The 22,601-nt window shown below is 37.4% G+C and overlaps 1 protein-coding gene across 4 annotated transcripts in view; it reads right to left on the bottom strand.

The window, feature by feature from the left end:
* The window catches only part of CDH6 (cadherin 6), a 136,759-nt gene that overhangs the window by 13,461 nt on the left and 100,697 nt on the right, over nucleotides 1–22,601 (bottom strand). For all 4 annotated transcript variants that reach the window (XM_054555036.2, NM_001131774.1, XM_063723866.1 and 1 more), the window contains 5 exon segments: nucleotides 17,086–17,380; nucleotides 13,935–14,054; nucleotides 11,708–11,875; nucleotides 8,992–9,179; nucleotides 6,065–6,318 (listed from right to left, as the gene is read on the bottom strand). In XM_054555036.2, coding sequence (XP_054411011.1) covers nucleotides 6,065–6,318; nucleotides 8,992–9,179; nucleotides 11,708–11,875; nucleotides 13,935–14,054; nucleotides 17,086–17,380 — 1,025 coding nt within the window.

Raw genomic sequence — 22,601 nt, 5'->3', positions numbered from 1 at the left:
AAAGCATTCAAGAAATGATCTGGCTGTTTCTTAAAGTGTATGCTCATATGTGTGAACAAAGAGATGATGTGAAACTGGAACTTATATTTAAAATGGTGACCATGTGGTAGAAAAGAAAGATCCATTTTCTGGGGAGGAATTCAAGCCTGCTGCAGAAATTTCCCTAACTAAAGAGGAGCCGAATGTTAATAGCCAGGACAAGGGGGAAAATGTCTCCAGGGCATTTTGGGGACCTTGATAGCAGCCCCTTCTCTCACAGGCCCAGAGGCATAGGAGAAAAAAAAAATGGTTTCATGGGCAAGGCCTAGGGCCTAGCTTGCTCTGTGCAGCCTTGGGACATGGCATCCTGTGTTCCAGCCACTCCAGCCTGAGCTGTGGCTAAAAAGGGCCAAGGTACAGCTCAGGCTGTGGCTTCAGAGGGTGCGTGCCCCAACGCTTGGTGGTGTCTACATGGTGTTGGGCCTGAAGGTGTGCAGAAGGCAAGAAGTTGAGGTTTGGGAACCTCCACCTAGATTTCAGAGGATTTATGTAAATGCCTGAATGTCCAGGCAGAAATCTGCTGCAGAGGTGGAGACCTCATGGAGAACCTCTACTGGAGCAGTGTGGAGGGAAAATGAGGGGTTGGGGCCCCCACACAGAGTCCCCACTGGGGCACTGCTTAGTGGAGCTGTGAGAAAGGGGCCACTCTCTTCCAGACCCCAGAATGGTGGATCCACCAATAGCTTGCACCATGAGCCTGGGAAAGCTGCAGGCACTTAATGCCAGCCCATGAAAGCAGCCTTGGGGGCTGTATCTTTCAGAGCCACAGGAATGGAGCTGCCCAAGGCCATGGGAGCCCACCACCTTATCAGTGTGCCCCAGAGGTAAGACATGGAATCAAAGGAGATTATTTTGGAGCCTTAGGATTTAACGACTGCGCTGCTGGATTTCAGTCTTACATGGGGCCTGTTAGCCCCTTGGTTTTGGCCAATATCTCCCTTTTTGAGTGGGAACATTTACCCAATACCTGTAACCCCATTGTATGGGCGTAACTAACTTGTTTTTTATTTTATAGGCTCATAGGCTGAAAGGATCTGTCTTGTCTCAGATGAGACTTTGAACTTGGACTTTTGAGTTAATGCTGGGATGAGTTAAGACTTTGGGGGACTGTTGGGAATGCATGATTGGTTTTGAAATGTGAAAAGGACATGAGATTTGGGAGGGGCCAGGGGAAGAATGATATGGTTTGGCTCTGTGTCCCCACCCAAATCTGATCTCAAATTGTAATCCCCATGTGTCAGAGGAGGCACCTGGTGGGAGGTGACTGAATCTTGGGGCAGACTTCCCCCTTGCTGTTCTTGTGATAGTGAGTGAGTTCTCATGAGATCTGATGGTTCAAAAGTGTGTGGCACTTTCCCCTTCCTTTCCCTCTTCTCCTTCTGCTATGATTGTAAGTTTCCTGAGGCCTCTCGGCCATGCTTCCTGTACAACCTGTGGAAATGGGAGTCAATTAAACCTTTCATAAATTACCAAGTCTCAGGTAGTTCTTTATAGCAGTGTAAAAATGGACTAATACACTATGTTTATGAGCAGGGTGGGGGTGGGGTATTACAGAGAAAACTGAAGAAAGTTGATATGTTAAGGCCATTAGAAAAATATTGCCCATTTCAGCTGGATTTTTAAAACTTTATGAGGTTTAAAAACATTGCCTCACTAGAAATTCAATTTCAGTAAATGACCTGACTAGGCAGATATACGTGGAATTATTGTGAGTGCTGTAAGAAAAATAAACCCTTGTTACTAACTTGCCATAGTATGCTGCATCCAAGATTCTACTTGAATGCATTATTTTGGTTTAAAACACAAGTAGTGAATTATAATGAACAATATATTTTATCTTCATAAAATTTATTTTTGTTATCTAGTGAGTGTCTAAATGAAATAGATATTCAATGATCGTAGGCCATTTAAACCTGATTTTAAAGAGAATTAATGAAGTTCACAATGGGTATAATATCAAGTTGAATTGGAGTTTCAGTTTCAATGTATATAAACTTATGTTTTTATTATCAAAAGGGTTGAAACAAATGAAACAGCTACTGTTTTGCCATTTATGTCATGAATCAACATTTATTAAGAATTTAGGCAACAGTATTGTACTTACTTGATCATTTCTTATTTTAAATTTGAGAATGATAAACATTTATAGCACATCGTTAATTACAAAAAGGAAATCTCAATATTCATAGACTTTGTAAGAAATTTAATAATTATCTATATACATTTTTTTCTCATGGAAAATGCTAAGCTTAAGATGTGCTGCTTCTGTAAGCTGTTACAATAATATACAGCAATAATCTTGTTTTGTTCTTTGTGTCTTTTCCCCCATTGTAGTTTTAAATTTTACAAGTAATTATATTTTCCTATCAAACCTTGGCATAAAGGGTAAGAGGTGAGAATTTTTAGTTAAAGGCAGCTTTCACTTTGAAAGAGAAAGTAACTATTTAGGAAATAGCAAAATTGTATTTTTTCCTTTTGTTGGGACATTTAAAAATTAATAGAAAATCTAAAATGACCACATCATTCAGGAAAGATGCTTGTACACAAGCCTTGCTTGTTTGTTGTTTTTTCCTTCCAAGATAATTTAAATTTATATCAAGGATATTTATTGTCCAGTCACATTAATTGTAATTATCACTGATAAGAAACAAGATAAAATCCCATCATGATTATAGCAAATCCTTCTGCTAGGTAGCTTTTTTTCTTTTTTCTAGGACTTCATTGTATTCTGTGATTAAATAATTTGTCTTCTAATGTATCCTCAAGTCAGGAAGATTTGTGGTTCTTCCTGGAAAGGATGTATGTTTGCATAAATTTTTCATAATTTGTATGTATAGTGGCATATTATAAGATTCTTTCACAGAAACCAAAGGGAATTTGAGATGAAGTTATTAGAAGAAAATAATTTTATGTGATTAAAGAATTAAAGATTTGTGCCTGTGTAATGATAAGTCAGTGCTCTGGGGAAGAATTCTCTAGTGTTAATTTTGCACCTACCACATTGTCTAGCACTTAGTTGTTCAACATTTATGTCTTGAATAATCAAAAATTATGTATGAATGTATTTTTCTAATATAAGAATGAATTTTATCCTATAAAAGGGCACTGGACTACCATTTATATACCAATATATCTATAAGTATTTCTAGTTTTAAATCTATGTCTATGTATCAAATCCATATGTACCAAGGAAAGGCTGGCAGCAAAAAACTTAAAAATTAGCTGACAGCCAACATAATCTGACAAGCTAACTACGTTCTTTCATAAAACAGAAAATAGGAAACCATCATTCTCAGCAAACTATTGCAAGGACAAAAAACCAAACACCGCATGTTCTCACTCATAGGTGGGAATTGAACAATGAGAACACATGGACACAGGAAGGGGAACATCACACACTGGGGCCTGTTGTGGGGTTGGGGGAGGGGGGAGGGATAGCATTAGGAGATATACCTAATGCTAAATGATGAGTTAATGGGTGCAGCACACCAACATGGCACATGTATACATATGTAACAAACCTGCACGTTGTGCACATGTACCCTAAAACTTAAAGTATAATAATAATAAAATTAAAAAAAAAAGAAAATAATGCAGTGGGTAAAAATGGTATTTGGTATAAAAAGTAATATAGATATGGAAATATTGCCTGAATTCCCAAAACATTCTCTCTTTTAATTAAAAAAAAGTTGATCTATCAAGGAGATAACCAAAGCTCATATTTGTAAACTTCTAGCATTAACACTTTCAAATTGAATTTGATACTTGCTAAGATTTTTTTCCTTATGCAGTTACAACAAACTCCGAGAGAGTAGTTGTGAAAATACTTACACATATATTAGTGAAAACTATATTAGTGAAAGCTATATTAGTGAAAACCACATTCATTTTCCTTATTAACAATATTAAATGTATGTGGAGAAACACTTGGTCCATGGAGCTCACATGGTTGACCATAGCCCAATTCAAAGTGTCTTATAGATATTCCAATAGGATGCTAAAACAAGAGTTTATTTGCCCAGTGATTTAAAATTGTTCCCTGAAAGTAAGCCAGGAATTTTTGTGTTTGAGATGTGGGGCTTGTCATAAGGTTTCATTCGAACAAAGGGCTCAACTGGGAAAAAGTAAGAAAATGACTGCTGCCTTAGGGCCCCACATTCTTTTATCTGCAATAATATTCTTCATGTAGCAGCCAGTGTTATCCTTTTAAAATGGAGTTTTAGATTAGTTAACTCTTATACTCAAAGGTTTCCAGTGGCTTCTCATCTCAATCAGAATAAAATCCAGTCTTTACCATGAACTACAAAGCCCTACAGGAGCTGCCACACTCCTCATCAGCTATCAAACCTCTCTGGGGCCTCATATCTGACCTCTCCTCCCTCTCTCAGTCTCTTCCAGCTGCGGAGGCCTCCTCGCTGCTCTTTCAACTGTCAAGCAAGCTCTGGTATCAGACTTACCCTTGCTTTTCTCTCTTCTTGGAATGTTCTTCACCCAGCATCAACATGGTTCGCCCTTTAATTTCATTCAAATCTTTACTAAATGGTCCCCTACCAAGAATGTCAAACCTGACCCCATTATCTAAAACAGTACTCCAGGTGCTCTTTATTTCCTTATTCTGCCTTATTTTCCTGCTTAAAATTTACTTTTGCCTGACTTATTACATATTTACTGTTTGTCTATTTCTGCTTGCCCCAATTAGAATGTAAGCTTCGTGGGATGAGGGCTGTATTCCCTAGTGCCTAGAATGTACCCAGCACTTGGGTGGCATCTTGACCAGAATCTATTTGTGAACTCACTGGCAAGAGTTTCTCTAGTTTTTCAGTCTGCTTACTTTGTTTATGGGGAGTAATCGACACAATGCTATTCTGGTCTAGCACTTTTCTTGAACTCCTGACCTCAAGTGATCTGCCCACCTTGGCCTCCCAAAGTGCTGGGATTACAGGCGTGAGCCACCGTGCCCAGCTAGCACTTTTCTCATTTAGTCAACTAAGCTACTGGCTGAAGGCTGGAGGTTGGTTGACTCCAGCATTTTCCTGTTAAGATCTGAGAATACTGAAGCATCAGTGGTCCCAAAGAACAATAAGGACTTATTGCAACATGATTTACAACTAAGGTGTAAGGAAAGCACAAGGAAAACAGAACTAGTTTACATAGCATACATTTGGACTCTGTTGTATTAATTTCCCTAGGATTTCACAGATGTATATCATGAAACGATTCTTGTTTTTATCTCCATCTACAAAAGGTAAAACCATCCGAATGGAGGATAATTCTGTCTTTTAAGTGTTACATGATAGGTTTTTCTACACTTGAAAAACAGGCTGTCAAGCTCAGTGCTTGATTTGTTAAAAATCATACTTTTTCTATGCCACCCTCTGACAAATCTTAAACTTAAAAAAATCTCAAATCTTGGAAAACAATCCCAGGTTATTCAGCTACATCAGCTTATACTACTTCTACTTAAGCAGTAAACTCCTTATAGCTTGTTTTCCTTCCCAAATTTGTGTTTTTTTAAGGTTTATACAGCCAGCCCTGTGTATCCACAGGTTCTGCAACTGTGGATTCAACCAACTGGAAATCAAAAATGTTTGGAAAAAACAAAAAGCAAACAATAAAAAATACTACAAATAAAAACATCAAGATAACAACAATTGGCATAGTATTTACATTGAATTGGTACTATTAGTAATCTAGAAATGACTTAAAGTTTAGGGGAAGATGAGCTTTGGTTATTTGCAAATCTGTGTCATTTTATATAAGGAACTTCCAGATTCGTGAATTTTAATACGGGTGTGGGCCTGGAACCAATCCCCCAGGGATGACAAGGGACTACTGTACTTCTGCCAAAATAATATTTATGCAGTGAGCAAAGAGAGTTAAAGGTGCTATTTAGAATAGTTTTTTCAGGAAAACACAGTTGTCTAATTGGAACAAAAGGGATTCATCTTTTCTAAAGTGCAGGCAGATATTTGAATATAAATTGACTGAAGCTTATGAAAGAGACACGTTGCAGAAGTGTGCTTACTTGACAGGATTCCTGGCAGCATCTGGATCTTGGGCTGTGACGGAGCCTATTGTGGTGTTTATCTGAGCATCTTCTCTTATTTGTAAGATGTAGGCCAGTTTGCTGAACACAGGTGGCTCATCTACATCCTCCACCACAATTCTAACCGTGGCTGAATCTTTGAAAGGCCCCAAGTAGAGAAATCGTTGCTCAACATGAGGATTGGAGGCTTCCATTTTAAGGGTATACACTTTCTTCTTTTCAAAGTCCAAGAGCTTGGGGTGTGGGGGTGGGGGAAAAAGTAACATATTTAAAGCAGCCAAGACACAGAAAGCCAAGACATGAAACATTTTTGGTGTAAACCACTGATAAATGAATGCAATCATATTGCTTAGAGAAACACATTTGTGTGATATTGGGCAAAGGGAGAAAAGATAAGGTGTAATTTTTTTTCTTATATCTAGGCTGTTAGGCAGGAAATGATTATAAAGTTTGTGAAGGAGTTCAGATGCCACACAGCCCTGAAAAATGTATGGGCTGAGACCATGCCTGCTGTTGACTTAAAAGTGGGTACTGAGGTACGGGGCATCATACCAGGCAGGAAGGGCACTTGGAAGCAGGAGTCTGGTAGAGCCCACACTGTCCCCACTTAAAAAATACTCATGTTTCACTAGAGGGGGCCATCAGGGGCAAGTTGGCAAATACACAGTGGGTTATTCCATGTCAGATGTTCTCACATCTGGCTTTTTTTTTTTTTTTTTTGAGACGGAGTCTCGCTCTGTTGCCAGGCTGGAGTACATTGGCGTGATCTCGGCTCACTGCAACCACTGCCTCCCGGATTCAAGCGATTCTCCTGCCTCAGCCTCCCGAGTAGCTGGGACTACAGGCGCGCATCACCAGGCCCAGCTAATTTTTGTATTTTTAGTAGAAACGGGGCTTCATCATGTTGGCCAGGATGGTCTCGATCTCTTGACCTCGTGATCCACCTGCCTTGGCCTCCCAAAGTGCTGGGATTACAAGAGTGAGCCACTGTGCCTGGCCATATCTGGCTTTAATTGCACTGATGAGTGTTTAAAACTGGCCAATGTCTTGGCCCCACCCTGGACCATTAAACCAACATATCTGGGCGTGCAGATTAAAATCTACATTATTAAACACTTTCCCCAGTGATTCTGTGGTGCAGCCAGAATAGAGAGCCACAGGTTTGCATTGTGAATCCCTCATCATCATTCAGACAACATAGATTAAATTTTTTTTTTTGTTATTGTTGTTTTTTGCATGAGGTAATGAAATATTCCAAATGGTATCCTGAAAAGGGCATTGGGCTAATTATTTGCCAAAGAAAGTAATGATCATTGTTGTCAAGGGTCTTTAGGAAAAGTAGGTCTGCTTTTGGAGACATGTGAACCCAAATGCTTATTGCTGACTTTTAGTTTTAGATGATAATATGACAAGGCTCACTAGAAACACAATTAATCAAGACGTTAGTGAATGTGATTTAGTCGTCTAGGCAAAATTTCAGTTTGAATCTGATAAGGCACCAAGAAAATTAAAAAGGTTAATGCACACTAATGGGCTTCCTAATTATATTATAGTTTAAAACATTAGTCTGAGTGTCACTTAAACATGTTTTATTGTGTTTCCAGATATTAAGACACGTAATCCAAAGCTTGGGAGGAAAAAAAATCTCTTGTTATTTACATCCACCGATGCTTTTATTTACCACAAAAGATAATAGTATGCTAGAGGAGAGAGAAAATATTACACCATACATGATAAAAGTGAAATCATAAAAAGTTCGCCAAAATTAATATTTTTAGTCTTGAAGCATACAATTCATTGGTTTTTAATTTTTCCCATATTTTTGTATACTGCTCTGTGGTGCTACACAATTTGGGGGATAAAATAATGAACCAGTACTTTGGAAAAAAAATAGAAATCAGAACATAAAAGATTTATTGTTGTGTTCCAAAAAGTAGCTAAAGAGGTCACAGGAAATTTATGGTATTTAATTTAAATTTGTTATAGTATTTAATTTGAACTTGTGGTCTTTGTATATCCTCTTTCTGTGATGCAAGTCATCTTGATCACTGCTTGCTGTACTATTTTCCTTCACGGCATGCATCACAATTTGTAGTTATATATTTGTTTGTTTGTTTACTTGGCTCCTTGTCTCTTTCCCCCAAGACTGGAAGTACCATGAGGGCAGAGAACATCTGTTGTATGTACTAGTGCACCTCCAGCACCTAGAGCAGTGTCTGGCACTGTTTATTTATTGTTCATTTAAAATATTTACTTTATGTATTTTTATGAATATCATTTGTTTATATTACTTATTTACTTAGGAGTTTCTTAATAAAAATTCATTGGATATATAGAATTAATATGAATGCGTATCATTTTAGGTTCCTGAAAACCAACCCAAGAGATCTCAGTGTCGTTAGAATTGGACTTTCTTTCTTTCTTTGGTATTGTGGTGTGTCTTTCTTTCTTTCTTTCTCTTTCTTCCTTTCTTCTTTTTTTTTTTTTTTTTTGAGACAGAGTCTCACCCTGTCACCTAGGCTGGAGTGCAGTGGCGTGATCTTGGCTCACTGCAACCTCTGCTGTCCGGGCTCAAGTGATCCTCCTGCCTCAGTCTCCAGAGTAGCTGGGATTACAGGTACCCGCCACCACACCTGGCTAATTTTTGTATTTTTAACAGAGATGAGTTTTGCCATGTTGGTCTCAAACTCCAGGACTCAAGAGATCCTCCTGCCTCGGCCTCCGAAAGTGCTGGGATTACAGGCGGGAGCCACCATGCCCAGCCAGAATTGGCATTTTTCTGAAAATAATAAGTAAAATAAAAATCTAAAGGAATGTTTATGTGAGATGTAATTGTCCCTGGTAACTTAGGAACTGGAGAAAAGTAAATGGGTTCACTTTGTATGGTGTTTAAGAAGCGGCATTACCTTTTTGACAGTTATAATCCCTTCCTGGGTTTCCTGGTCAGTGATGACATCGAACATATCCAGCCCCTCACCGTCTGTGATGCTGTACTCAATTTCAGCATTTTCTCCCACATCAGCATCGCTGGCTTTGATTCTGCCAATTGGTGTACCCAGTGGAGAAGATTCAGGAGTTCTAAACTGGTATGTACCTATTAATCACCAGACAGACATAAATCAAACATAGACTAACCACACTCTATCATCATAAAAACAAAACCTATTCTCTAACAGTTCTTTAAGACATTACCATCAGGCAGATGTGTGCTTTCCTCAAAGTAACTAATGGTGGCCTGTTCTTCTTATGTCTACTGTCATGGTTGTTAAGAATGTTTCTTGTATTTCATGACCTGTCTCCTTGCAAATGGAGAACACTTTTCTTTTCTGTAAACAGGCTCCAAAGTTTATGGTGTGATTGTGAGAACAACTGAACTGCTACAGGAGGCACAGAAGGTTTCAAAGCCCTTTGTTAACTTCATCTAACAGAAAGAGTAGAGAAGAATTTAATCTGAACTGCGACTTTAAGTTAATTACTAGGTATTCTTTAAAAGAGTTCTTTCTACTATTGCTAATAATAGCTGGAGGTGGAAAGAAATTATAGCAAGTTGGAGGCTGTATCCAAGTAGATATTCTTTTATTCATACATGGAGCTGGACCTAGTTGCAGAGTTAGAGATATAGGTAAATACATTAAGTGATAAAACTCCTAATTTTTTTCTTTTGACTCTTAAATTTTATTATTTTATGCATAGATTTCCCCCATACTTATATTTGTATTACTAATTTGAAACCTATGTTTCCTATATAGACACTTTTTAAAAAAAATATGCTCCTGTTGCAAACTTAGTTTAGAGAGACTACATATGAGTTTCAGTTTAGATCAGCCAGGCCACGATGTACTTAGCACCAAAAATATAAAATAGTAAAACCAAAGCTTACTCTACCCTTTTCCGTTACATTTTGTCAACCATTCATACAAATGATTTGAAAAGAATTTAAACAGTCTATGGCACTACTAAAATGTAGGCATTCAGTAATGGTAATCCCTTAAGTATTGAGTTCATACTTGGTAAAATGATAAAGCAGGTTAAAAAAATTTTTAAACTTTTTTTTGACTCAAGTATGTAACTCAAAAAGAGCCTTTTTTTTTTTTTTTTTTTTAAAGACAGGATTTCTTCCTGTTGCTTAGGCTGGAGTGCAGTAGCATGATCATGGCTCACTGCCGCCTCAAACTTCTGGGTTCAAGCAATCCTCCCACCTCAGCCTTCTGAGTAGCTGGGACTACAGGTGCACACCATCGTGCCTGACTAGTATCTTTTTACTTGTTGTAGACACAGGGTCTCACTATGTTGCCTTGGCTGCTCTTGAACTCTTGGCCTCACGCAGTCTTCCTCCCTCAGCCTCCCAAAGCTCTGGGATTACAGGCATGAGTTGGTGTGCCCCAGGTTAAGTATTTCTCTAGTGTTTTTGACTTCCATTTTTAGGGCCTCCTGCCCCTTTCTAACTTCTCCCTTCTCTTGCCTTGGCATATTGCTAAATAACAAGTCACAGGCTATCTAAGCAGAGAGGAGTGAGTTACAAATTCCTGCGGTACCACGGTGCGGGGGATTCCTTATGTTATTCTTCCCTAGGGAATCTCCATATTAAAAAGGAGGTTTTGGGCAAACTGTGGGTAATCCTAATAGTTTTCACTTCAGGCTTCTGTAAGGGAAATGGTAGGCCTCATAGAACCTTTCTTCTACTTGTTATATCAGATATTCTTTAATTAGCTCTGATCTTTTTGCATTTAGCTAACTCTGATTAAAAACTTGAAAAAATAAAGAAAATAAAACTACTTCCGGTTGATCCATGTATATCTCTATTCTAAAGGAAGCCCGTATTAGCTGATTCGTTTTTTAAAAATGCCACGATAGAATGAGTGGGTTTTCTATTGAATAATTGAGATAGCTTTCGTAGGAGATCATGGTCCCAGAGGGATTTTGTTCCTGGAAGAAAAGTTATGTTAAAACCAGTTCCCTCTTGGGTAGCTCTATGTTAGAATTTTTAGCATACTCCTGATACCAAGTTGGTATTCATGGATGCTGTTTTTCCTTCTTCTTCCTTTTACCTAATCACTAGAGTTAATGATTTTGGAGACGACTTTCGGTATCTCAACTAACCATAATGTAGAAAATGATTTATGATTACAAATGGATTAAGTACCTAGTTACTTCCACAGTTGTATTTTTAGAAACAGTAAAATGATAAATCCTCCCCTTACAAAGCTTTGTGAGGATTTAAAAGAGATTACATGCCTGATTAAATTCACAAAACATAAAGTAAAATTTTTTCCTAACAAATTGCAGCATGCTTGTATACATATGTTCTGCATGAGCAGATTTATGTCTGTGGTAGTTTTCTTAATAAGGAGAAAAGAAAATGGTAGTTTTCTTAATAAGGAGAAACAATGATGTTGCCTTTACAACAAAAGCAGAAATCACTCAGCTAATTACCAATAGAGGAGCATAAATGTTCACATTTCCTGAGTGTATGCCATGTTTTCAACTCATTTTTAATAAAAGTACCAGTTCTTCTTAAGTCCACTGACTTTGACAATAATGATGACAATGGAAAATAAAAATTCTTAAAGTTCAAGTTTTATAAAAGCACATGAAGAAATTCATTCAATCAAATGTTCCTACTCTGGGGGAATCGGGGAGGGTTGTCGTTGACATCAGTCAGTGTGATGTTCACGGTGGTGGTCCCAGATAATCCTCCCATCTGGCCGCCCATATCCTTGGCTTGAATCACCACTTGGTACTGCTCCCTGTTTTCTCGATCCATGTTGAGCAAAGCTGTCTTGATAATACCTGTGGATGTGAAATTTAAGATTGCAAAGGGATGCATTAAGAATACTTTACAGAATCATTGATTTATGCAAACAAACACAAACTGTCACCCACAGTATGCAAAATGCTATGCAGATGTCATGGTGATATAAAAATAATTATATGCCGCCTTTATACTGAAGGATATTACAACCACACAGGGGAGATAGATACATTAAAAAAAGCCTGTAATACAAGGAGAATAAAAATAAGTACAAGTCAGATTCTGCAATAGTATAGACTATTAAGGGTTATAAGACACTCAATATTGTAATTACATTATGGATGTATAAATATTAAGTGTTATAAGATGACACAACAAAATCTAAAATGGCTTGTGGTATAAAGGTGTACTATAATAGCTGCTTGATAAAAGACATTTAGGTGAATTATGAGGAAATTGTTAGGAAAGCCACATACTTGAACGGACTGTTGAGTTTCCCATTATGGATTAGCTAATTATCCCTCAGATACACCTACCATAATGAATGCTCTGAGGATTTTCTAAATTGTAAAACTATGGTCTTTAGAAAATAGAACATCGATTCTCTATAATGATCATCTTGTATGATTCTAGAGAATTTTGGAATTAAGGTTCAAGGTCTTTCAGCCTTTTAGAGTTCCTAAAGCTGACCGTGAACTTTAGTTCAACTGGCCCCAATGGCGACCAAAATTTTTAAGTTATGTTAAATTTATCTCTGTTGTTAGGTCGTTATAAAATAGTTAAAGAACTTCTAAAAGTTTGCCCAGTTTCTATGTAAGGTTTATGCTTAAATTAACTTTCTTTCAAATTTCACTGGAGAAGCCTTTATAACCTTCTGCAGAAACACATTCTAGTGCTTAACAACTAATGAAGCGAAAATATCTTTTTTAAAATTTTTAAAAAGACTACTTCAGACAACAGGTCAATTTTATTCCTATAGTCCTGCCTTCAGTGAAAGTGCAGCTGCTTTCTGTTCTCCAAATAATAGTACTTCTCTATTTAAATACAGGAGATCACCTTAGCCTTTTGTCCTTTAAGTTGAATAATTCTAATTTTTCATCCTCATTGTTTTTCAACCCAACATTTTCTTTCTCCTTGGGATTCTTTCCAAGTTCATTGCAGCACTTAACACAGAGATTTCCAACTGGATGTGGGAACCTAGGGAAGTTTTGATTTCTACTAAGAATAATGGATGTTTAAAAAATGTATAAAAGGAAATTGACTCATTATGATAAAAATATGTGTACGATTTACTATACAATACAAATGGTATTTGCTAAAAACAAATCATTATAAGATAGGTTGCTACTTCGTGGAGAAAATACAGAAAACAGAAAAATGAGATGTTGAAAAGAGGATTCCAGATGGCATTTCACTTTGATTAGGACTCCATCAGTTAGGATGGGCTAGACAATGATGTGATAACAAACAATGCAAAATCTTAGTGGCTTCACACAACTAAAGTTTATTTTTCGCTCATGCTCTGAGCAGGTAAGCAGGTAGCTTTGTTCACCATACCACTCAGACATTCAGGCTACAGACTACATCTCAACATTGGTTTCCATGATCACTGTGGCAAGGGACAGGAATGTGGCAGACTATGTACCAGCTTTGAAAATTTTAATTAGAAGCGACTTGTATCAATATCACATTTTATTCACCCAAATAAATCACATGGCTACATCTAATTTCAGAGCAGAATAGAGAGACACAATCCTACTAAATAATTAGAAAAAGAAGATTCCGAATATCTGTAAACAGGCCAATACTATCAAAAAGGGGTTTACCTTTTAGCTTCACCCCAAACTGGAAGAAAACTAAGGCAATGTATAATTTTTCTCAATCTACTCCATAGAAAGGGTGGGTGAAAGATTCATTGCCAGATTTTTTTGATTAAAATGATTCAGATGTCATGTTTACAAATATATCATTAGTGTTTGGTGGATGTATGCAAAAAAATCCAATCACATTGATTATTTTTATTAAAAAATATGCTAGCTCAGCTGAGCATGTCAATTAAAATTACAGATTGTAAAAAGGAATATCAAAAAGTCTAACCTGTTTCTGATTCAACTGAAAAATAGGGCTGTCCCTGTAGAATACTGTAGACAACTTTAGCACTGTTCCCATATGTTGGATCATCTGCATCCGTTGCAGTGACTTGGACAACAAATGTTCCTGTAATGACAGAAATATAAACTGAAAACACATCAAGAGTTCATATCAATCTTTGACATACACCAAAACCAGCACGATCTTAATTTTGTATAGAAATAACATGTTGAGGAAGTCAAGAACTTTGTTAGGATGCTGGGTGAAAAAGGATTGGATTCTTTAAAGAAATACAATCAACATTTAGAAATATTTTAAGGATTAGGTTACAGAGAAGCATGGGAATGATCATGACTCGGGGTGGAACTGATTCCAATCCATCTCCAATGGCGGGATTTGACTGGACTCTTGCTTTAGTGATTCTTTCGAGTTATCCAGGACAAGTCAATCAGCATCTTGCTTCCTTTGTCCACAGGAATTAGTTTAGGAATTGTCCAATCAGGGGCCACTCATGATTTTGCTGGAAATTCTGTCATAGATACTCTTTTTCTTGGACTGTAATGTGCTGATATACATTTGCAGCAGCTATTTTGTGATCTTAGAAATGCCAGCCTGAGGACAAAGCTGGATAGAATAGAAAATTACAGAAAAACAGCTAGAACTCAGATCAAATCCTGTCCAAAGCCCGCTTTACTTTTGGACTTAAGTAATGTGACTAATAAATACTTATTTGTTGTTTAAACTAGTTTGAGTTGGATTTCTTGTTACTTACCAATAAAAGCATCCTAAATGATAAATCTATCTGATAATTCTAAGCGGTTGAAAGACCTTGAACCTTAAAGACTGTAGTTAGGGATTACATAAAGAATCAATGAATTGTAACAGCAGAGCACAAACATCTGGAATCTGTAATTCCAAAAGGTTATTATAATTAAATATACAAAGAAGGCTATTACATTTCAGATCAGCATTCTTATTTTAGAGACCACAGTTGCCTAATAATCTTCAAAGTATTCCTAACCCCCTGAAATTCCACATACATTTTCATGTGTATGCCTACATGTCTATTTCACTGAGGAGAAATTCCACAGATTTTATATGATCCTCAAAGGGCTCTGTGACTTCCTGAAAGGATAAGAGTCTCTGATTAAGATCACTTAATGGCTGTTTTTTGTTATTTGTATCAGATAAGCAGTAAGCATACTGCTGGAGTTCCCCTTGCCATGAAAGCGGTATGTAAGTTACATCTAGGGAATATTAGGAATTCTACATTGCTTTTGTAGTATCTAGCCAATTTCACTTATTGAAGAAATAGATTGTAGTATGTTAGGGTTGGATGCCCTGAATGTACAGTGCTGATGCACAAAACAGACCACCCACCATTGTAATTTGGCAAGGGAGGTGGGGAGACTGAGAACATCTTATGATTTTAGGGTGAGAGTCAAGTCAACAAACACTCAAGTTCTTATTTAACATTAACACAAAATTTGATTGCTTTAGAATATGATATGTGGACATTTTAAATGTCTATTCGTTGCCAGATATTGTACTAGGGACTCTGCACCTGTTTTCTCATCTAATCCTCATGATAGCCCTTAGGAGCTGACATTTATTATTTATTTTTTCAAGATATAGAACTAGAGGATCAGAGAAATCAAATAATTTGCCCGGGGCTACACTGCTGGTTCTTAGTGGAGATAGTTTCAAATTCAGTTCTGTTTGATACCAAAGTCCATTTTTGCTTCCATGCTATTGTCCCACTGCCTTTATGTAATTTCTTGAAGATGCCTTTCTATAATCACAATAATGAGATATCAATTAAGGATGATGAATATCAACATAACTGTGTCTGTGTGCAAACTGATAAAAGCCTTTTTATTTTTCTCAAGACATGTTACTGTCAACTACCCCTAAATGTTTGTAATACAAATTTAATTCTATAATGGCTTCGAAAGTGAATGGCACCCCCTAGAATTGTGCAGTGCAATACCTGCATATCTGGTTACAGTTGCCCTGAGTGGTGCTGATGAAGAGACTATTCTTCATGAATTCTTCTGCCTTTTACCACGTAGAGGAGAAATTTTTTCCTAACAAATTTAAAGAATGCCATTCTATTGCTGCTATAACCAGTGAAGAAGAAGAAGAAGAAGAAACGAAATTCCAGTCATCTCCTTCTTTGCTTTGTGAGGCTTGCAATTTTTGTAACAAAACAAAGTGGCTTTAAATAATGAGAAAAGCAATTTCTTCATAAGAAAAATGTAGATGTTTTACAACGATTTCCATGGATTGGTTATTTTCTATGACTTGGATCTGTGAACTACAATGTCTCTGATATCTAACTGACAGAATCATAATAAAGTTATGTAATTTCAGACCTTTTGAATTTGACAGAGTGAAAATAAAAATAATCCTTTATATAAGTAGTTTAAAATTTGTCAGTGTCTCCTGTGAAGTATTTCAATGTGGCCAAGAGTGATGTCAGTAGAATTCTTTTTCTTAATTTAAATCCTGTTTACTTCTCTCAATTTAAACAAATTAAATCTGCTACTTGTTTAAAACAAGTAGTGGTATTGTTTAAAAAATATTAATTCACTCTATGTATGTTATGAAAGTCTTTTCATTTCCACCATGTAGTAAAGGATCCACTCCCTAGACATAAGTGCCTATTGTTTATGGATTAAAAAATGTTCTTTGAATCTCCTTCCCAAATATACAGTTACTAGTTATTTAAAGCAACTGTCACTACTTTTTAGACTGGATTGTAAATGTAAGCTCTTATTTTCTATTTGGGAGATTGTTACTTAGACCCTAACACCCATGTAGGCTAAGAGAAGTGGAGAAGGTTGCTGTCTTTCAGCCCAAGAAAGAGAATGGGCATTCAGCGTGGGAGAGAAAGGAGATGGTCTCTCTTTCAACCTCCCACTCCCACCCTGCCACTTTTCAGACCGTCTTTAGAGGAAGTGTGGTTTTTAAAATAATAACAAAATGAGACTAGAGTAATATTAGGAAACATATGCACTTACAGAAAGGACATACATGGATTGAAGAAGTTAGCATCTAAATTCATGCAGTTCAGTACTTTGAGCTCACGGAATTCCTTACTCAGTGGATGCACTAGGGGAGAGCCAGTCTTTGGCTGAAGTCACATCTCACTCACCGACATCAGACATTTCAGGGACAGTAGCACTGTAAACCTCCTTGGTGAATATTGGTTCATTGTCATTGATGTCATGGATCTTGATGATGAATTCAGACTCGGGCTCCACGGGTCTCCCTGTCCTTCTGTTTATAGCTTGAGCTCGAAGGATGTAAACAGGTTTTTCTTCCCTGTCTAGCCTCTTGGTGGCCTGTATGTCGCCTGTGTTTTCATTAATAATGAAGAGATCTCCTGCTCCATCTCCTGAAAGGATATATTTAAGTGATCCATCTCCTCTATCCTGGTCTGAATGTAACTAGTGTAGAAAAAAAAAATTAAAGAAAGTAAAAGTCAAGCATGTGGTTCAAAACTGTTTTTGTCTTTTTGGTGCATGCTACATTAACTTTTATTCAATTCTTTCTAAGGAATACAGGTTTTTTTTTTTTTTTTTTTTTTTTACTATTTACAGAACCTCTTAATGGTAAATACCATTCATTAATGAACATGTTTCCTTATAATCATGGAATTTTTCAGAACTGGAACAGAGTTTGGGAGAAAATTTAGTAATCTTTATTTTGAAGAAGGGAAAACAAAAGGCAAGAGCAATAGCAAGGTGGCCAAGGACATACTAGGGTGGCTGGAATGAGACTTTTCTCACGATTTTCCCATTTTTCACTACAGCTTTCACATTCCACTAATACACTCTCGCCCTCACTTGCATGTACACAAACATATTAGGGAAGCAATATCCTATTGAGAAAAGAATCAGAGAGACTTGGGTATATTCTATTTCTACCTTACATTTATTATCTTGGTGAATTTAGGGAAGCTTGGCAACCTCCTTGAGTCTTTAGTGATAGAGATTATAATAATTTTTTTCTGGGAAGATGTGATATTTATTTATTTATTTATTTATGAAATTCAACTCGAAGCATTTGAGAAATATCCTAAGTGCTGCCAAGGGCAATACCCTGAAAATCACCTGAATAGATAATTTACAGGTCACTTGGAACAATAACATTTCATATTTATACTTTAGTATAAGATAGGAAAGGACCTTCTAATAATTAGAGCCAACCTAAAATTGAAATAGTCTGTCTTATGAGTAGTGAGTTCCCTGCTCCTAAAGGTAATCAAGCAGAGACTCTGATGACTAACTGTCAGTGAAATAGGTTTGGGTAAAAGTTGGAATTAAATGAATACTAAGGATACCATGGAAATAGAAGATGAGAATCCTAACTTGGATAAGTAGTCCATGTTTCCTTTCCCGGAGATTATATCCACAGTGTTGATTTCCTATTGTTTCCTAAATTCCCTTTTTCCCACCAGCAAAAGGTTAGATGATACCTTTAGATGGTACCTAGACCTAACTATAGGTCTATAGGACATACACACACACACACACACACACACACACATATACATACACACACATATATATACATATACACATATATATACACACACATATATGTGTATATATATATATTCAGTCTGTAGGTTTTCAGATAATTTAACCATATTTGCAAATTTTCAAAAAGTTCTTTTTATTGAGGAGGACTATTTATAAACCCCCAGAGTTTTAAGCATCCATGGTATATATAGAAGTTAGTCTTAGTGGGAAGGCTGCTACTCTCTACCTTGTTTCAACTCTGTCTAAACAGAATATGGGCTATGCTACAACAACAGCAACAACAGCTACGCCTAGTCTTTCTCTTGTTGATTACTACTGCACAAAATGCTCGGAGAAGCATTACACATTTGAAAATAGACTCTTAGGGCAAAAAGAGACTTTAAAAGTAATCTAACCTAGTCTAAAAGTGTATTCCACGTAATGTCATTTACAGGAAGTGCTAAGGGAAAGAAATACTTTATATACGGCCTCTTTCTTAGAGTCACTGTTAACATGTCAAAGGCTCTGAGTGTCTGCAGTTTGAAACTACATTTGATTCTGTGTAATCTAGTTTTCCCTGTCTTGTTTAAAGAATCTTTTTTGGTGTAACTTATATCGATATTCCCCCATACCAGTTTTCCAAAAAAGATACTTTGGGAAACATGAACTAATTTAAAATCCATCATTGTAGAGTCAAGAAAACTGAGAATCCGGTGTGTGCTATGTTTCCAAAATCACACAGCTCATGGGAAAAGAGTCTGAAGATTAACTCTTGAGCGCAGGAAGAGGCTTTATAGATTATTTGGTGCAACTTCCTCATTTTTAGAGGTAGAGAAACCATGTTTAATGTAACACAGCTAAAGGAGTTAATCGTGGTGTTTGGGGAAGAGAATATTATTCATATAATTAGTAGCCTTGGAAGCAATTTGGCAGAAATAATGGAAGATAAATTCGAATGGGGAGGAAATTGCTTAGAAGTGAGATAAACGCAATCAGAAATGTAAAACAAGAGCATCCCATGATTTGAGTGATGGGATATGCTAAGGAAACACTGAAACCATCATGACACACAAAGAGCCACTGGGGAAAGTTTAACTCTCCATCGTCAAATTCGAATGACTGAAGAGGCTCTTAAAAAGCTATTTCATTAACCCATGAGTAAGGAAACCAATGTCACCACCTGGCGGATCCTTGCTCTAGGGCAGCTGTGGTCAGCAGCCTGGCACAGTGCGGGGGGCATGGTCCTAGGCATGAGCCATGTTCATTCTCTTTCACTCAGCAAGTGTAAGACCACAGCAGAGTCAATTAACCTCCCTCAGCCAGGATTCTTATCTGCAAAATGAGGATAATAAGAGCTACACGGCGAGGCTGTTGTGAAGATCTAATTGAAGACCACATGCGAATAGTACATTAACCACCATGCAAACATGCAATGAAAGCATAATATGGGTCTTATAAATTACAAAGTGCCTCCCAAATTTAAGAGAGTGCTACCGTTATTAACTCTTAGTTTATAATCAGCATGTTTTTTCTCCTATTTTGACTTTGAGAACTTTGTTTTGAAGGCTTTGAAAACCCAATTTTACAGACACATGGTATCTCTAAGGTAAAATCTGTGATCAAAAGCCAGTATTCTTTAACTGGGCGGTGGGGGGCAATTGCTATCTTTACATGTGATTTATTATATTCTGCATTCCTCTGGATTATACACTCTCCTCCACTAGTTCTTTCATCGGTTTCAGTATGTAATTGTTGCACACTTAATAGGTGAATTCCACATCTGGTCACAAGATTTATTCAGGTAAAAGTAATCAGAAATGTAATTTTAGCTGGCAGGTGAGACCATTTCGATGACTTATAGAACAAACACCCGAAACAATGTTAAAGGGCAGAGGAGACGTTAAAGAAGAGTGTGAGCAAGGGTTGCTTTGCAGATTACAATTCTGATTTATCAATATTTGAAAACTAGTGGGAAAATATATCTCTTCTCTTTGCATTGTCTGGTAACAAAGCAATTTAACTTCCTCCCCCTTCCTCCCTCCAAAGTGCATTTTCTGGGTCTGACAGAATACACGGAGCAGAAACCTCCCAAAGCCTCTGCTTTTTCTCCCCACTCTCCTCGTCTGCCATCAAACTCCCCTGGGGCCAGTTCTTTTCTTGGGAAAAAAAGGAAACATAAGACATCAGTGCCTGTGAAAGTGGTGGTGAAAACCAGACATTAGGGGTTTATTGAGCACTTAGATTTTTAATTGGATTTTTTCTATTGTGATGTCATCCATCATGGCCACTGTAAAAGACAGAAGTTAAACAACAACAAATAAAAGGTTGTAGGCTGCCCGAGGCATGTTTTTACTAATTTCAGTTTAATGTGGCTGTTCCATTAAGTTTAATCATCTGGTTCACTTTTAACGATTCACCATCAAGTAAAAATTATCCGCTTGCCTCAGAAAGTCACATCTCACCTGTGGCTGATAAGACTTTTTACTACTGTACCTGTAGCATTTTGTGCCAGAGGGAGCTCTTGGTCTTTGTCTGTTTCCTCTGTTGATTTTTTAAAATGTATTTATTTATTTAGAGATGGAGTCTCACTCTGTTGCCCAGGCTGGAGTGCAGTGGTGCAATCTCTGCTCACTGCAACCACTGCCTTCCAGGTTCAAGCGATTCTCTTGGCTCAGCCTGCTGTGTAGCTGGGATTACAGGCACCCGCCACCACACCTGGCTAATTTTTTGTGTATTTTTAGTGGAGACAGAGTTTTACCACATTGGCCAGGCTGGTCTCAAACTCCTGACCTCAAGCGATCTGTCCGCGTTGGGCCTCCCAAAGTGCCGGGATTACAGGTGTGAGCCACTGTGTCCATTTTTTTTTTTTAAATACAGCATCTTGGCAAATAAACACAGGGATTTTTGGTTGTAGACGTAGCTCCATGGTGGGTGGGACCAAAACCATGGCAGCATCTTTGCCTGCTGGGTGTTGTGGTTTCCTGGGGACACAGCATGTTTTTACACGCTAAATGTGCCGAATTCCAACTTGACTTTAAATCAAATTCAAAGGCATAGCAAAGATTTTTAGTGGTCTATGAAGCCAGCTAATGCTGCCCTATTGCTCCCATTTCCTGTGTGTCCCCAAGTCACCATCTGAGTCAGTGACCAAATGCAATCTCCGAAACATAGGCATTGTTGAGACAGAAAACAGTCCAAACAATGTTGGTGAGGGTGTGGAGAAACGGGAACACTCATACACTGTTGGTGGGAAGCTAAATTAGTTCAATTTCTATGGAAAACAGTATGGAGATTTCTCAGAGAACAAAAATAGAATTACCATTTGACCCAGCAATTCAGTAAATCATTCTGTAATCTATCCAAAGGAAAAGAAATCATTCTATCAGAACGACACCTGCATTCATATGTTTATCATAACACCGTTCACAACAGCAAAGGCATGGAACCAACCTACGTGTTTACCAACAGTTGACTGGATAAAGAAAATGTGGTACATATACACCCCAGAATACTACAAAGCTGTAAAAAAGAATGAAATCATGTCCTTTGCAGTAACAAGGAGGGAGCTGGAGGTCATTATCCTAAATGAACTAACACAGACACAGAAAATCAAATACCACATGTTCTTACTTATAAGTGGGAGCCAAACAAAAAGTATACATGGACACAACAATGGGGAAAATAGACTCTGGGACTCCAAAGTGGGGAGGAAGGGGAGTGATGGCTGAAAAATCACCTACTGGGTACAATGTCCAATACTGGGGTGATGTGTACACTAGAGGCCCAACCCCCACCATTAGACATGTAATACTCACATAACAAGTGCATGTACCCTCTGAATCTAAAATAAAAATTAAATAAAAGAACCCCCTCTTCCCCCAACAAAAACAATCCAAACAAAAGCTTACCTAGATGACACACATAGGAAACTACCTACAGCAGCCTTATGTGGGCTTAGAAAAGGTATGAAGTGATGTTTGGCTAAAATGAAAAATTGAATTATGGCTAATATACTTGTACGGTGTAGTGCAAATGTAATGTTGCTCTTTAAGAAATGTTACGGTTGCTAATTTGAGCTGTTATAAGACAATTAGAGAACAGTGGTGTTGAAAAGATGCTGTCTGATTGGGATTGAGGGAGAGAA

Source organism: Pongo abelii, chromosome 4 (genome assembly GCF_028885655.2).
Source record: "Pongo abelii isolate AG06213 chromosome 4, NHGRI_mPonAbe1-v2.0_pri, whole genome shotgun sequence".
Classification (NCBI taxonomy): domain Eukaryota; kingdom Metazoa; phylum Chordata; class Mammalia; order Primates; family Hominidae; genus Pongo; species Pongo abelii.
This window is presented reverse-complemented; position numbering and strand designations above follow the sequence as displayed.